Consider the following 16,011-nt stretch of genomic DNA (forward strand, 5'->3'; position numbering starts at 1 on the left):
CTTAAATTGAAGATTTCGGACATTTTTAGACAGTTATTTTTTTCTATGAGAAATGACAAGTTTTACTCCAACACATTTCCAGTTTGCAAGAAACTACGTTTAGCAGCTTCCCCCCAATGGATTGCTATTAAAAAATAAATGCAAAATTCTGACTATCTTGTAAGTTGTGACTATTTCCAGCAGCCCCACTGGCACAGTGACAGCTGCCACCAAGCACAAGCCGCTCGATTCACAACTATGGAGGAAACAAAACGGTGGCAGAGTTCTGGGAATTCACTTCATACATAGATTATATAGGAAATGTTTGGAGCCAAATCGTGGTTTTGGCAATACTGCATTTTGAACCAGACTTTTTTCTGCCTGTAGAGCCCCAATCTGCCAGAAGCCCACCAAATGGCGCGGTCCGTGCTATTAAATATTTATGCAAGACTCATAACTAAATCTGGGCTAAACGTGGTCGGAGAGCTCTGCAGCTGCACCTGTATATGTGAAAATTTGATCCTGACTTAACAGCTATGACAGAGAGTGTAATTTATCTTTAAACACACCTTTTTGGCTCTTACGAGGCACTTAATCTACATCTCTTCACTCTGGCTGCGTAAATCAAGGACACCTGGCCCTTCCTGACTTTTCACAGTATCCATCTTGAAAAAAACCATACAACTGAGCTGGGAAATACCGAAGGCTTTCAGATATTGTTCCAGGACACTCTGAAACGGCTGAATGTTCTTTACTAGAGGGAAAAAACGAGACGTGGCAGACCCTGATACCTCCATCACACAGCCCCTGGGGAAACTGTGTCTACCTGTTTTTGGAGGCCATGGGCATGCTTGCTGCCAGACTGCTCTTTCCAGCCATCAGACGTTGGCCGCCTCTTACTGTAGCACTTATCTCCATCCACCTTCTGGCACAATTTGCTGCGTACCCTTGCGTGACGGGTCACAGCGTTTTGGAAAGACCATGGTCTGATCTCCTATTTTCTCAAAAAGAATAATTATCTGGGGCAAAACCAGACTGAATTAGGATAAACCCTGAGCTGGCCTGAATTATTCCTGTACGAGAAACCAAACAGAAACTTTCCTGATCGGTTCAGTAATACTTGGGGTGTGTTTAATCTTTATTTAAAAATTACACTATTCTGAGTTTCCTGGATTTAGCTAGGCCCAAAAGCGAAAGTAACATATCAAAATACCCTGAAATAAACTTCTAGGGAGGGTTTTCAGGTCTGGGTAAAACCACACAGCTTTGGAAATTGCCGAAAGACGTCTGATCTTTTGAGATTTCCATCTCTATTTCCAGAGCGTTTAAGATGCTTCCAAGCTTTTCCCAGCTTATCCTCGCGGTACCTCGCAGCCGCTGGACTTTTGCCCCATCATTTAGAGAAAACCAAGAGCCTTTCGAGGAAGGAAACGCGGCCCGTCCTGCAGCCCGGCTGCCGGCAAGGGCCAGCCGCCTTGGAGCGAGGCGGGATTTTTAATGCAACGGCAGCGAAGCACGAAAGGGGAAGCTCTCGCTTCGGCTGGGTACCTGCAGGGTAGCTAGCCTCTGGCCGCGGCTTCCCGTTAAGCAGGCACTGGATAACAGGCAGGCGGCTCCTTCCCCTCCCAAAGCGCTCTGCGGAGAGCTGGCTGGAGGCCCCTTCCTCTTGCCTTCACCCTGACCAACCGCCTAGAAAAAAGGCTGCTAGTAAAATCCCAGACAGTAAAATACAAAAAGTAAAGGTGGCCGAGACGTAAGGTGTCGATGGAGGCGAAGAGCTTTCTAGCAACCCAGGAGCGCACTAAAGGAGGCCATGTAATAAACGTCATGCAGCCGAAACTGCTCCCGGTGGAACGGCACTGGCGGCTGCATAGGCCCCTGAAGAATTCATTTATCCCTGTGGCCTGTAAATTAGATACTTCCACCATTAGGCTAGTTAGAGACCACCTTAAAATGTTTACCCTCTTCTTTCTCAGCTACGGCGGCCTTTCCCATGCTTTCCCCGTCCTTTAAGTCGGACCTCTGAATCTCGCCGACGAGCTCGGCAGGGGAGGCAGCAATGCACAAGGCCACGCTGCAGGCAACAAGCGTCAGCTCACTTGCAGTGTTTCCCTGTGGGCTTCCTTTGGGGTTTAGATTTTGTTCCTCTTGCTGGAAGTGGGGATGTGGTGGCAATCTGAGGCTTGTGAGCAAACCCATTACTACAATCAGGGCCTGAAGGAGTACGTGGCAAGAGAAAGGGGAGACAGGCTGCTCTCGCCTGGCTATGTACTCGACGGAGCCTGTGGCCGCCTCTTCTGCCCTCTCTTTCTGCTCCAGCCTTCCCCATCAACTCCAGACCTTCCTTGGCAGAGTGGATTGACACCGGCTCCCTGTCAGAGGACCCCTTTTGCCCCTATGCCATTAAAACCACCCTTGTACTTTACCACACTCCCTGTAGAGTCCTCTTCATTTACACAGCACATGAACCGTTGTGTTCAGACCCCTGGCACCACCACCTCCTAGCTGTGTCTATACGCATCTGCGAATACATAAAAGCTGAGATTCAGCTGAGCTTTTTCTGGCCCTCTTTATTAACAAAATCAACTGGTTTTATGGTGTGGGGTTATGTGAAGGAGCAGCGTCCTTTCAACCTGCAACACAGCTGCCTACTGCACAGAAAGGATCTCTTCCAGCCACGATTCGGGAGAGCGAACCTCGCTGCACGGCAGAGCTCTGGCCTGCCAGAGCGCACGTCAAATTTCATATTATCCATCTGCTCCAGTAAAGGCTGAGCTGAAATATTAATTAGGAGATCTGATCCCTTCTCACCAGAAACAATCTGGATTTTATAGCTCAGCCAGAGGCCAGCGAAGCAGACAAAGCTCTGTGATACATCCTTTGCTGCTGGTTAACGGCTTTCAAGGAAACAACCAACTTGGGGGGAGGACACAGACTGTAAAACACATGGACATCTGGTCTGTTTTGTCCACCCTTCATCTCCCCCATGCTCAACCCCCACCTCCTAAGTGCATGTTCAGAACAGAGAGAGACGACTCATCTAACATAAACAGCTATAATATGGCAATAAAGATTAATGAGTAAAACTTGCCATTTTATGTATAATCCGTGGGGATTTACAATCATTAATCTTTATTAGTGTGTAATAACTGTTTAGACATTAAGGACAGATTCTCAGCTGGACAAAACTGGCCTTATTCCAGCCAAGCCAATGGAGCAATGCCAGTTTACACCCTCCATGACCCTAGCTCTCAATGAGACCCATCCCCATCTGTAGGAATCATATCACTAACAGTATTTCCCCAACAGCAGGGGCAGACCAGTGAAGGCAACTATTTGTCTTTCTCTGTATCCGAAAAAGAGAGCTGCATGTGTCCAGGAAGCTCAACAATAGACATGTCAATAAACATGAGGAAATTCAATGAAAAAGCAACAGCAACAAAAGGAACCCCAAGGAGCAGGGAAGTGGATGATTTTTGAGGCAAGACTATAAGATCTGGTTTGGCAGGAGCGTAACTAAGAGGGATGTAGCAATCTTTGGCATGTGAAAGAGTGAAAGCACCAAGACAGGCTCCCAGAGTTCCTCTAAGAGGAACAAGATGGAAGAGAGAAAAAAAAGAGCATCTTGGCTGGCTTTTCTGAGAGAGGAGTTTGGGTTTTGTTTTTAATAAAAAAGAGGTCTATTAAGCAAGGGAGCTGGTGGAAACCTTGTCTGAACTACATCAGACCAGCCACTAAAGCAATGCTGCGTTGACCGAGCAGGATTTCCTCTTCCAAAATGTCTAGGAAAGAAGGGAGATGTGCAGGTACAAACTTATCTTGCAGCAAGCATGGAGAAATCCCAGCTAAGGCGGTGCACGCCGGTGTCTCTGCCCTCAGCACCAGGCACTGCTCCGCTGCATGGGCGAAGGGCCTGGCAGCCCCTTCCCACCAAGACAAGGTGCAGTTAGCACTGACCCAACAGGCACACAGCCACCTCCCTCTGCACCTGGTGAAGAACTGGGAGCTCAACTGCGTATGGTTTTTTAGAGCTTTTTCTGAGTAGTGACCCACCAACTGCCTTCTCCATCACACAGGGGAGGCCAGCTGCCTCCAGAAATGGTGTTCCAACCTCTAACAAGTCAGAAATGCCTCCTTCCTCACCAGTAAACCCGACAAAAGTCAGGAAAAATGCAGAAATACAGTACGTAGATATCCATGTAAAGTTTTGTACACCTGGAAAAACTCCAGAAAAGATGGGCATTTCACCCACTGCAGCAGCACAAACCTGGTGCTTGAAAACAGTAACCAGCAAATGCCCTCCAACTCCTCTTTCAAGTTTAAGGGACCAGTGGGCTCTTGGGGACCCAGAAAATAGCTTTTCTGCCAGTGACACTTCAAGAGCTCTAGCGATGGCAAGGCCTCAAGCATCCAGGAGGTTGCAGGATCATCAGGAGCTGTATGGTGGAGGAAAAAAGAGGATGAACATCATGCCCTGGCGGTCCCCCGCTGCCTGCCATAGGGATGGGCTGTGCATCTTTCATGCAGCCCGATAACCACTGCCTGCGGCGGAGCGGAGAGGCCCTCTCTGCCTTGCAAATGGCTAACGGTGCTGGAATTAATTCACGCAACGGGTCCAGGTCACAGCTCAGTGCTGAGCTCTGAGCAGCTTTTCTTTCCTCTCCACTCCCCGGTGTGGTTTTGGTTTGTTTCAGGGTCTATGGCACAAGACCTGCTACTTTTGCAGTTCAAAAATCCCAGTTCAGGACAATCTAACATGCTGCCCACAGTCTGAAAATAAAAGAGCTTTTTGAAGAACAGCTTTAAGCCTTAACACCTTGGCTGTTCAGGGGGCATGGTAGTTGAGAAAGATTTAATGTCCCAGAAACCATGCCTGTCCTAGGCAACCCTGTGCCCATGTTATAGCTAAGCAAAGTTCTGACCAAAGGCTGTTCATCTTCACAGAGGTTACAATCAAATGGAAGAGAAGAGAGTCTGATTTTCATCTTGTAGCCCAGCATGTTTTCAGAGCTTTTAAGCACACAGGAGTCCCTGGCTGTCCTCCCTGTGTCAAGGCCACCAGCTCAGGCTTCTCTCTAAGAAAATCCTGGGTCAGGCCAAGCTTTGTGTCCACATGTGCCACGAGGGATGCAGAGACAGACAGACAGCCTCTGCACTTCTCTCCTGCCATAACTACCTCCGCAGTGGTGATCACTTGGATCACTGTTTTCATTCACACTGGTCATACGGACTCACACTTACTCTGGGCTGACGCAAATGACTTCTAAAGGAACAAAGTCATGGAGAATCAGGAGGGAAGTGAAGTGATTTGTTGCGTGCCCTATTGTAATGTCATTAAAACAAAGGGATTAGACAGCCCAAGCACTGCAAGAGCAAAAAGCATAAAAGAAAGCACTCAGCCTGTAGTGTCGAGGCATGTAGGAATCATTTTAGAGGGTTACTAGCTGCAGACAACACTGACATTAATTTTCTATTGGAAAACGCTGGTGACATTAATATCTGCTATTAATACTGAACTTTGACAGTATCTCATAAATTCAACCTGTCAATTACAATGGCACTGAAATAAAGGTGCTCTGAGGTCAAGGAGATGTGGTGTCCAAATGAGACTTATATTCCAGGAGAAAAGCGGCAAAAACAATCTTTAACAAAAGCATCAGATCCATATGTAGGAAAACCAAAGGGTGGTTTTAAATGTCATGTTTTTCAAAGCGAGAATTGATGCTGGAACCAACTCTATAAACTGGCTGGCTGGACTTTTAGCTGCAGCTGAGGACAATCAATCAAAACAGCTCTGCAACTCTGAGAAAGTGAGAGAGAGAAAACACACACACACACCATGGAATATGAGAGGGCAGATTATGAGCCATGTGAGGCCTCTTAAAATTACACTGCGAAGTAAAACATCCTTGTGTTTCATCCGCAACAAAATGTAACCTGAAAGGTTCCCCTCGACACAAAGCGGAATATAGAGCTTATCGTTACCAAGGGCCGGGCAGGCTCGTGAAACATGGCTGAGGAAGGGGAACCTCTTCCCCAAAGTCTGCACGACCCATGAGCTCTTTGCAGCAAGGAAACCCCTGCACCCCGACTCCTGCAAGCTCTCCTCAAGCCACCCTGCTCTGCAGCTGGGTGGCACAAGGATTGATGAATCCCCATGAGCAATGCTCCCCTATCTCCTTCAATGCTGGCCCCAGGGCAGAGGTGCACTATTTTAGGGTTCATAGCCACCTCTGTGTGCCAGCCATGGCTGTGGCGGTGACAGTGGCAGCCCAGGCACTGGCAGTGTCTACGTGCACCTCTTTAAAGTGGTTGGCATGTTCCTAGCACAAGAGTTACCACCGTCTGGGAATCCCTGCTCTAAATACTGCCCTTCCCATCAGCCCTTCCAAGGGATCGCCTCCCAAACAGATGCTCACGCTAGTCCAGAAGCCCAACCTGCACCAACAGAGACTGGAGCCACTAAACAGGGAGAGAAAGGGCTGGATCCCAGGCTGAATTACATCCTGCACAACTTAAATATTGCAGAGCAAGGCATGCTTCTAGTTGGGATTTGACTCTGGGCTGAAGCAATGGATGGAGAAGGGAAGCATGTGGAGGGGCACAAGGCACGCGTGCACGCTCCGGCACAGCCACACGCGCAGGCACTCTCCTTCGCAGGGCCGGGGCAAGGAGCCACGGGCAAAGGCAAAGGACCTCATAGCCGAGCAAGGCAGCTATGCAGGTTTGGCTCAGTCAAACTGAGTCTCAGTCAGACTCGCTCCAGACTCACAGCAACACCTTGCAGTGCACGGTCCCCCCTTTCGCTAGACAGTAACTGTGTTACCTAAAAGCAGCACGATCTGCTGTCTTCCCCTCCCACCCCGACAGTCCCCGCGCTCCTGCCCTTGGCTAGCAGCTTTTCTCTGAGGACCTGGCCATCACCAACAAGCTCCTGGTACGGGTGGGCTGTGGTTTCCCTGCGTAGTTTCCCAGGCTGCAGCTCTTGTGGGGGACACCTGCAGCCTGTGCCGGAGCCCAGTGCTCCTGGCTGTCTTCAGCATCCCGACCAGAGCTGGGCACGGCCCAAACCGCATGCCGGCACAGGCTCCAGGGGAGCTCGCTAGCACTCCCAAAGTCCATGGGCAAGCACAGAGGGATTGCTGCCGAGGCAGTGCCGAGAGCCCTGGAAACTCGCACTGAGATATCCCATTTTTCACAGATGTCGTGCTATGCAGACTGTTATCCTTTCCCATGTGGAGAAGGCGAGAGGAACTCCCTTTTAGGCCCAAAGCAGCTCATCCCCAGCCCAAGGGAGCCCCAGACGCTGCAACGCTTGTGGGCTCGTGGGCAGGTGGGGACCGACCACTGCAGCCTCCTCCTGATCTTTGTGCAACTTATCTGACAACCTATTTCCCTCTGGGCCTTTTGTCCCAGACGCTATCCCAGCAATGTCTTCCCTCTCCAGACCTCATTACTCGCCCGATATAGCAGAGTAAGTCGGTGGGACGTAGGGCAGGGGCTTTCCCTGGGCAGGAGGCTGGCAGGGCACCGCAGGCAGCAGGCTGGCTGGGACGCGCCGGCCGGACTCGGAGCACGGTGTCCGGAGAAGAGGCGACCTCGTGGGACGCTGGGGCCTCCCTCCCTTACAGTGACGCTGCCTCGCACCCTGCCTGTGAAAGCAGCTCGAGTAGCTGAGCTGAGATCCTTGCTTATAAATTCTTTTTACGATGCACATTAAATATTTTCCACAACACAGACATTTCTCTTCTTTCTCTTTTCCTTTGACACCTTTTCCCCAGCAAAGCCCTACAACTATTGCTTGCTGTGGCCTCATTTAGCATCATCATCATCACCACACATTCATCCTCATATAAAACAGAAATCTATTCCATCAAGCACTTAACATAAATATTAAAATAATGGAAGGGACAAAATATAAATCTACATACAACTTCATGACTACCATAGCACCTATTACCATGACAAAGCAAATTCTGGTTCAGGGGGAAGGGAAGGGGGATGAGGAGAAAGTTAGGAAGAGGGACTTCGACTGTCATTAAATATGTAAATCACTCTTTTAAATTTTTTTTTGTTTTGTTTTTGTTTTAAGGTTACCAACCTTATTAAAATTCATTTCACTAACCAGCTCGTTCTATGTCACTATGGATACCAAAGAACCCTTTTAAAAACTTCGGCGAGGAGGGGGTTTCTCAGAATAAAAACAAAACAAAACAAAACACGGCGACTTTCTGTTGGTGCTTTCATGACAAGTCCTGCCACGCGCCCCTCCCCTGCACCCACCAGTCCACAGAAGGGCAATTCATTTACAAGTCCAGTTCTCAGTCTCCCAGGATGAGTTTGACAAAAGAGGCGACGTCTGTCTCTTTGGATTCGTGCAGGGTGAAGAAAGGATGTTGCTGGGAAAGAAAAGAGAGAAAAAATAGAAAAGTTTATTATGCTGAGGACCAAACCTAAAATCTTCTCAGACAATCTTCTAGACAGTGAAAAAGATTTTGTTGCTAGCATCATAATATTGGGCTTTCCATGTTTTGCAGCTGAGGCAAGTCAGGGAGCCCGAGGGGCCACTTCATGAAGGCTGCAGATTTGTGCTGCCCTCTCGGATTCCCTCTAAACCCTGCCCTGGTTGGGAGGGCTGAGCTGGGCTGCTCTCGAAGCAAGGGAAAGTATTAAAAAACACTGCCTCCATCTCTAGCACATCGTGCCCTTCGGCACACGCTGGCTCGCAGCTCTGCGGTGCCCCGGGAGGAGACGTGCTCCTCCTGAGCCGGTGGTTACCCACCCTACCGCGCGCCAGCTCCAACGGGAGCAAGGAAAACCTTGCAGGAAGGCTGACTGCAGTGGGTTTTCCCTCAGCTTCCTGCTTTATCTGTGTATTTACCCTCTGGTGACTTTTGAGTCTCATTTCTTCCCTGCAATTGCTCATACTCGCAGCAGGAGATGGCTACTTTACCCCTAACCACCGCAAAGAGGAAAGCCATCCCGGCTGGAAAGCCATCCGCAGCTGTATGTTTAACTACTTAATCGTGACCAACATGGGAAGACATCCTGCCAGAAAATCTTGCCTACATTTCAGCACAAATGGAAAAATATGTGTAAGGAGAAAAAAACACAACCAAATGCCCCCTGACAGCAACAGCACCCCTCTCCGCTAGCACCAGAGATTCAGTTTGCTACGAGGGGCTGCAACACATCAGCTGAGATCAGCCACCTTCCACCTGAAATCACCAAACACTCTTTGACACCCACTGTCCTGGAAGTTAATTATATTTATTTGTATGGAAGGTGTCAGAGAGAACCAAAAGGCAGCTGGGGCCCGGCGGGGCTCACAGGTGACCTCCGCTCTGTGCAAAATGCTGTTGTGCTTCCCACATGCAGTCTGGGGGAGCTCGGTTTGATTCCTGACCCTCTCATTTCAAGCCAGATTTTTAGAGACAATTTGGGGTTTCCAGGGTTTTTCAAAACTGCCCCCAATGAGCATTGGCTATTTCAATGATCATTTATGGCAGTGGCCAAGTAGAGGGAGAAGAGGAGCAAAGAAATGAGACTTTCCAAGGTGGGCTTGAGCGGAAAGTTATCCAGTGAATAAAAAGAGCAGCCGGGAAGCGACCCAAAGACACACCAGCAAGGAAGAGGAAGCACAATTATGTGGGAAACAGAGCTGAAATGGGTTGAGGCAAGGATCCAGACATAATTTAAGGTCTCCCTGGGTCAGACAGTCACGGGAATCAAAGTGTCCTGAACAACTCTCGTCAAGATGGCCCAAATGGCCTGCTCTGTTATTATCCCAGCGTGATGCCACTGCTTTCACATCCCAGCTACGTTGCACCCAAAGCAGAGCTACCGCAGCCTGGAAGCACCCACAAGCGTGACATGGGTGGCAGCGGAGGCCTCCAGCCCCATCTCCCAGTGAACTCAACCCCTTTGCAACGACTGAGTCTTGTTATAGCACAAAACACCCCGTGCCAGGTGGGATGTGCTCCATGTAATGTGCAGACCACCAGGGAGGAGTCCTGCAGTAGTTTCATGCTCCACTTCACCTGGGGAAGTGGGTTTTAAAATGAAATTAAGCATCCGTATCAGTTTTCCTGATGCTCAAGATAGCACAGAGTCATATTTTCCATGAGAAACCTCAATTCCACAGGAAAGCAAGGGAGAAGTCTGGTCTAAATGACAAGTCCAATCCAGTACCGCAACTTAATGCCATAAGAGAGAGAGGAGGGAGAAAAAAGACCCAACAAAACAGCAACCCTCAACCACAGGACCTCACAACATTCATGTCAGCCATAAAATACCACAGCATTGAGATACTCTGGAGAGGTGATCCAAGAACCTAATTCAATAGAAATGCGCTCGCTTGCCAATGGGTATTAATGCTGCAACAGACGGAGCTGCTCCGGTGAACCTTTTTGATAAAAGGCCATTTGGCAAACTTCAGAAATTTGCTTAAAATATATATGTATTTATTCAATAATAAAAAAAAAAAGGAAAAAAAAAAGCCATAAACCTCAGGCCTCCCTTTGTCTGAAACCAGTATTTGGGCAAACTGTGTGTAAATCGGATCTATATATAGTCTAATTGCATTACAGGGCCCAGCAAGAAATGCCGCAGGAACTATTCATTGCTTACAACTCACGTTCAAAAGGTACATGGATTTCCAGCATGTCTTGCAGCTAGAGAGCACCTTAAACCCTGGCACCTTCACACCACAGAGGTCTCAACACCTCCGAGCAGCCACTGCGAGGTAGCGATGAGGCAGACCCCCTGGATGGCATAACGCACATCCTACAAGTTATGGGGCAGGAGACACCAATGCCTGAGGAAATTCTGCAGCAGTTTCCACCCTTAACCCAGAAGATCTTGCTGCTGGCACCGGGCAGGGGTGGGCACGTAGGGACAAGCAAGCATTTGGGTCATGATCTTCAAAAATAACAGTTAGGCACCTTCCTGACTTTAGCACGCTGTGAATCAGGTGAGAGTTAAAAAGGGTCTAGATGCTTATGGGAGTGAAACACTGACTTCCTAAGCTCTCCTGCTTTTTGCCGGCTATTAGGAGCACCAGGATCAATACCAGAAAGTCAGGAGAGAGAGAGGCCATGAAGCTGTGGAGCCCTAGCAGAAAAATCTCACCACAGACCCTGTTCTTGCCAGCTCCAGCCCACAGCTCTGGCTGAGTATACAGCAGTGTCTGCACTGCTGGGAGTTCATCAGCAGTTAAGTGCATCTGACCTCAAAGCCCTGCACTGCCTTGCATTTCCCCCGTCGTAAGCCTTTATCAGCATTTTCTTCCTTAGTTATTCCTCTGTCCTAGACATGCTCACAGCAAACAGTCTCTAAGAAGCAGATGAAATTCAATAACCGGAATTATTAGTCACAGACTCGTCTCTGTCCCGAACATCCAGGAATTACTCTGTCCAAAACGTCTCCTCTCCAAGGCACCATGACAGTAAAGCCTAGCAGGCCACTCGGCTCCTGCAGCCCATGTGGAGCATCCGTGGTGCATCCATTTCACTTAGGTGTTTGAAGCCATCACACAAACCCAAGAAGAGGATTTTATCCTCGCTAACTGACTCTTTCTTGTCCCTTAGCCTCATTCTTGTCCCTTAGCAAATTTGTTAACTGCTTTTACATATTTTTCTCCCGTGATCTGGCTGGAATAGCACCTGAACGACATTTCAAAGAGCATCTCTGATTTGCAGTCACCCTCCCAAGACCCTGAAGTGCCACGATTCTCACATCTGTTATGAAAATAGAGATGCTAAGTATCCCAAATCACCAGTCACTATTGGAAACCCTGTCCTCAGCCTCTCATTGTAATCCATCTCAGCTCTGAACCAATACACTGCTTAATGCAGGCACACTCACCATAAGCTCTGGGTATGTTGGCCGTTCTTTGGAATTCTTCTTCAAGCTTTAATGAAAAAAAAGAAGAAAAAATTTAAAGGTTACATTCTGTATGCAATTTAAGCAAGGCCATAAAATTATACCATGACAAAAGCAAGGTTTCAAGTCCCTGTGGAATAAGTTCAACTTAAGCATGTTAAGCGAACAGCTTAGGCCTTGAGGACACCTACAGCCAACGCAGCCTGCACATGGGCCCGGTACGGTACACAGTGCTGGGTACACACCAGCGCAGTGAGCTCAGTCAAGGTCGAACAAGAGACCCAGAGACACCACATATAACAGCCAAGACACTGTCTGTTGCTGGGGGCCAGGTACAATTGTGGTTTTGGGTACTATCCAGTAGGCCAGTGACTAAGGCATGGATACAGCCTCCAACCTCTGATTGGGAGCGGTGACCGAGTGGCTCTGAAGCACGTGTACAACTATTTGTTTATCACCATGCTGTTATCAGCGGGGACGGTTACATGGGACATCCTTTTTTTCTCCTCTCCTACAACAGATGGCTCTGGAGGGTTGTAGCTGGAAGTTATTTTGGTTTCCCTCCAGCAGAAAATAGCTTTTAAAAGACAGGACGTAATCTCTGCTCACTTCCTGACAGTGTATTTAGGGGAAAGACACTTGGAGCAACTTGAAAAGATCTTCACACACGTACACGTTGGTGGCGGGGAAAAGGTGTCACACTGAGCAAAACAAAAGTGAGAACCTCGGCGATGATAAGTCGCTCCTCTGCTGGGATTTGCTGGAGCCCAGAGGAAGCGGAGGACACACACTGAATAGATATTTCCTGCTTGCTGTGTGTAGCGGGCTCATGTTCAGTGTCATGTTGTGAATGAACAGAGGAACCTAGTAACGATACGTGCCAATATTGCCGAACTGAAGGTACGGGATGTGTCACATCCTCTGAGCAAAAAAGCAGCCCAAGCTGAGATGCTAAGGTGAATTTGAAGGTTAGGTGTGTCCAGAAGCAGGATTTGGGTATAATCCTCCTAATTTAGACTCTCTACAAACAAAAACCTTGTTCCCAGGTTACTAATACCAGGAAATCTGGTGACAAGTTACTGAAATCAATGTAAATCTTCAGGAATGAAGAGCCATATTTGGATGTGATCCCGACTCAGACATCCCAGGAACTTCCCTGCAGTGGCTACAGGTAATCAGACTTTCGCTGATGGTGTGAGAGGGTGTGATTCACTCTGCGACCTCTTGAATTTGAGACAGGCCTAAGCTAGGCCAATCTCAATACACTGAGTTGATGTGACCTGCTTCAGTGTCAGAAGAAATTCTCAGACTGCAACAACATAAAACTAGTGCAATCTGCAGACAAAGTGCACTTTTCCGAGTCCGTGCCACTCCACTGGCATTGAGGGATCTTCAGTGATCCTGGAGGACAGGATTTGCAAAGAGAGGAACCGCCACGTGCTCCCCAAAGCATGACCTTTCAAGACATGAGTGCTGCTCAGCGGGGTCATTCTTCTCACTGCTTCCCTCATGAACGGCTGTGGATATCTCACTCCTAAATCAGCCCACAGCGATAGCTGCAAGACACCGTGCTTGCAAAAGCAAAATATTCAGTGGGGAACAACAGCCTGCCTGGCACAAACAGGCAACTTTGCAATAACAAGTAGCGAGCCAGCAGCATGGGAGAAAGGCAGCTGGTCCAAAATCTCAGCGTGGGCCTTGCAAAAACGGTGGGCATTTTGTGAGAGAGTTTTTCCAAGCCAGCTCCCACCTCTGATAGACACAGAGCAGCGTGGGCACGGGCAGGTATTCCCCAGCGCAGGTCGGTAGAGAGGCGTGCAGCTGAATCACGGGAACCTCAAAAACATGTTTGAACAAGACTCCAAAGAATCTGAGTGTCAGTACTTAAAGTCCCCGGGCAGGAGTGGCTGATAATCCCCTTCCTGGGTCACAGCAGAGCCGGCCGGGCTCCAGGCCCTGACGCTGGCAGCTCGGGAACAGTCTCACATTTCTGTATTTGTCGATCTGCCGTCCTTTCTTGGCTACCACGCAAACCCACCATCCACCTGCCAACTTGGCAAGCCGCGGATGGCACTGCAGCGCCTGGAAAATAAAAACGCCTCCCAGGCGGTTTCCAGGGAAGCTGGAGGGAGAAGCAGTCAGGAGCCGTGGAGCCGCCGCCAGCTCTCTTTGAACCATACGATGAGGGCAGCTGTGAGTCTCCTCGGGTGCTGGGAGAGCCTCTGCTTTTATGCAGCTCTCGCAACCTCCAGACAGCGCGCATCTGCTCCAACCCTTTTCCTACACCGCAGCCAAATTCTCCCGCTGCTTCCAGCTCCGAGTTCCACGGAAAGCAGCGCAGCAGCCGGAGGGCTCCGGTAGCGGGACAGCCGCTGACGGGGGGCTACCACGGGGCACCGTCCCTGCCCTCAGAGCCATGTCCCCTCGCGAGCGGGAGGCAGGAGGACGCAGCCATTCTGCGCCCTGCTCCCCTTCCCCGCCCCGCGCCAGCCCCGGGGACGTGAGGGGCCCGGCGGACCTGCCTGCCCGCACCTGCCCGTGCTGCTGGCCTGGCCGCAGGCACCCTGCGCTGTTGATATGGGGATGACTGGATCCCTTCCTCCTGCGTGTCCCCCCAAAGTGACTGAGCCCGTTCCTCGCCACCTCAGGCGGGGAAGACCCCCACAACCGCCATCACCGGTGCTCTGGCAAAGGGCGCGCGTTGCCTGCGCAGCGCCAGGCCCCAGCCCGGCCCTCACGGCTCAGTGAGGGCACGAAGGCCCGTCCCTTCCCCCAGGCGGGAAGTTTTGTTCAAAAATTTGGGTTGTACTCCAGAGAGACGCCTGTGGGGACGGGGACGCAGGAGGCTGCCGGCGCCTGCCCTCCTCAGCCTCCCCACAGCATGGCGGAGGCGAGCAGGGCCGGGGCGAGGGGGAACCAGGGCAAGCGGGGCCGAGGGGGGTATTTTACCATTGCGAGGTAAAATCGACGAACTCTGCCGAGAACTTTTCTGCCGGGAGCTGCGGCGAAGGCTCCTCCACCACCTGCTTGAGCTGCTGGAAGGGGGTCCCCCAGGAGTCATAGGGAAAGCGCAGGATGGCCAGCTCGATCTGGGGAGACAGAGCCCGCGCCTCAGGCACCGGGGGCAGACGCCCCCCGGATCGCCATCCCGCCCCACGGATTTCGGATTGCTGTGTGCCCGCCCAGGGGGGTGTTTTTTTAGGCCCCGCAGAAATACATGGCATTTCCTCACCCCACCCGGCCACAACGTCTTGCTTAACCTCCCCCAGCAAAAGGGAAAGGCCTGAGGAGACCCAGCAGCCTCCACAGTCAATCCTCCGTTACCCTCATGTTAGATGTCGCTTGAGAAAGGTTAGAAGTTAAAAAACAACCCCATGTTGCCAAGGGTAACTGCGCTATAAAATGACTCTGCAAGCAGATGGATTCCCCCTAAACGCTGCGTGGGAGACGCTACCCATCTCTCCTCTTCTGAGGGGGACTTTGCTAATTGCTGGGAATATTTTTTTGTGCTTAAAATCCAACCTGCTCCAAGGCGACAGACGCGCGGCGCCGGACGCCCTCGCCTTAGCCCATGCTGCCATCTCCCGGCAGCCTGCGGCCACCGCAGCGGGGTTGTCCCCACCGGGGTGGCACCCCAGCAACGTGTCCGAAGACAGCAAGGAGTTGACAAAGCAGCTCCATCCTCCTCCCCTTCAACCCTGCGGCATGCTCCTCGAGAGCTGTATTCCCATTCCCACCCTGCCACCTTCCCAGGGAACCAGTGCCACCAGTGTCAGGGGGGCTATGGGGAGGAAAATGAATCCACGAGCAACACTCAACCCTCCTGGCATTCGCTGTAAGCCCCCAGGTCACCCTACCATTGTAATCCCCAGGCTCCAGATATCAGATTTGACGCTGTACCCCTTCTGGTTCAGCTCCGGGTTAATTCTTTCAGGCTGTGAACAGAGACAAAGGCGGTTGAGGAACAGGGATGGCCCCAGCGCGATGCCCGTGCCCAAGGCTCACCGACCTCAGACGGGTCTTTCATGGTGGCAGGCCAGGACCACTTAGCCCATGCCACCAGCTTGCTCCCTTGGTTATCATGGGGCCAGATCTGGTCCCACATCCCTGCCAGTAAGGGCAGGCAGTGAAATGGGTCACCAGAAGCAG

The 16,011-nt window shown here is 50.5% G+C and overlaps 1 protein-coding gene across 1 annotated transcript in view; it reads right to left on the reverse strand.

The window, feature by feature from the left end:
* Positions 1–6,883: 6,883 nt before the first annotated feature.
* MAP2K6 (mitogen-activated protein kinase kinase 6) overlaps positions 6,884–16,011 on the reverse strand; it is a 43,502-nt gene continuing 34,374 nt past the window's right edge. The window contains exons 9-12 of the mRNA XM_075169412.1: positions 15,720–15,797; positions 14,812–14,951; positions 11,845–11,890; positions 6,884–8,378 (exon numbers count right to left, since the gene is read on the reverse strand). Of these exons, the coding sequence (XP_075025513.1) occupies positions 8,301–8,378; positions 11,845–11,890; positions 14,812–14,951; positions 15,720–15,797 (342 nt within the window). The 3' untranslated portion in view covers positions 6,884–8,300. The remainder of the gene's footprint in view (positions 8,379–11,844; positions 11,891–14,811; positions 14,952–15,719; positions 15,798–16,011) is intronic.

The sequence above is a fragment of the Calonectris borealis genome, chromosome 20 (genome assembly GCF_964195595.1).
Source record: "Calonectris borealis chromosome 20, bCalBor7.hap1.2, whole genome shotgun sequence".
Classification (NCBI taxonomy): domain Eukaryota; kingdom Metazoa; phylum Chordata; class Aves; order Procellariiformes; family Procellariidae; genus Calonectris; species Calonectris borealis.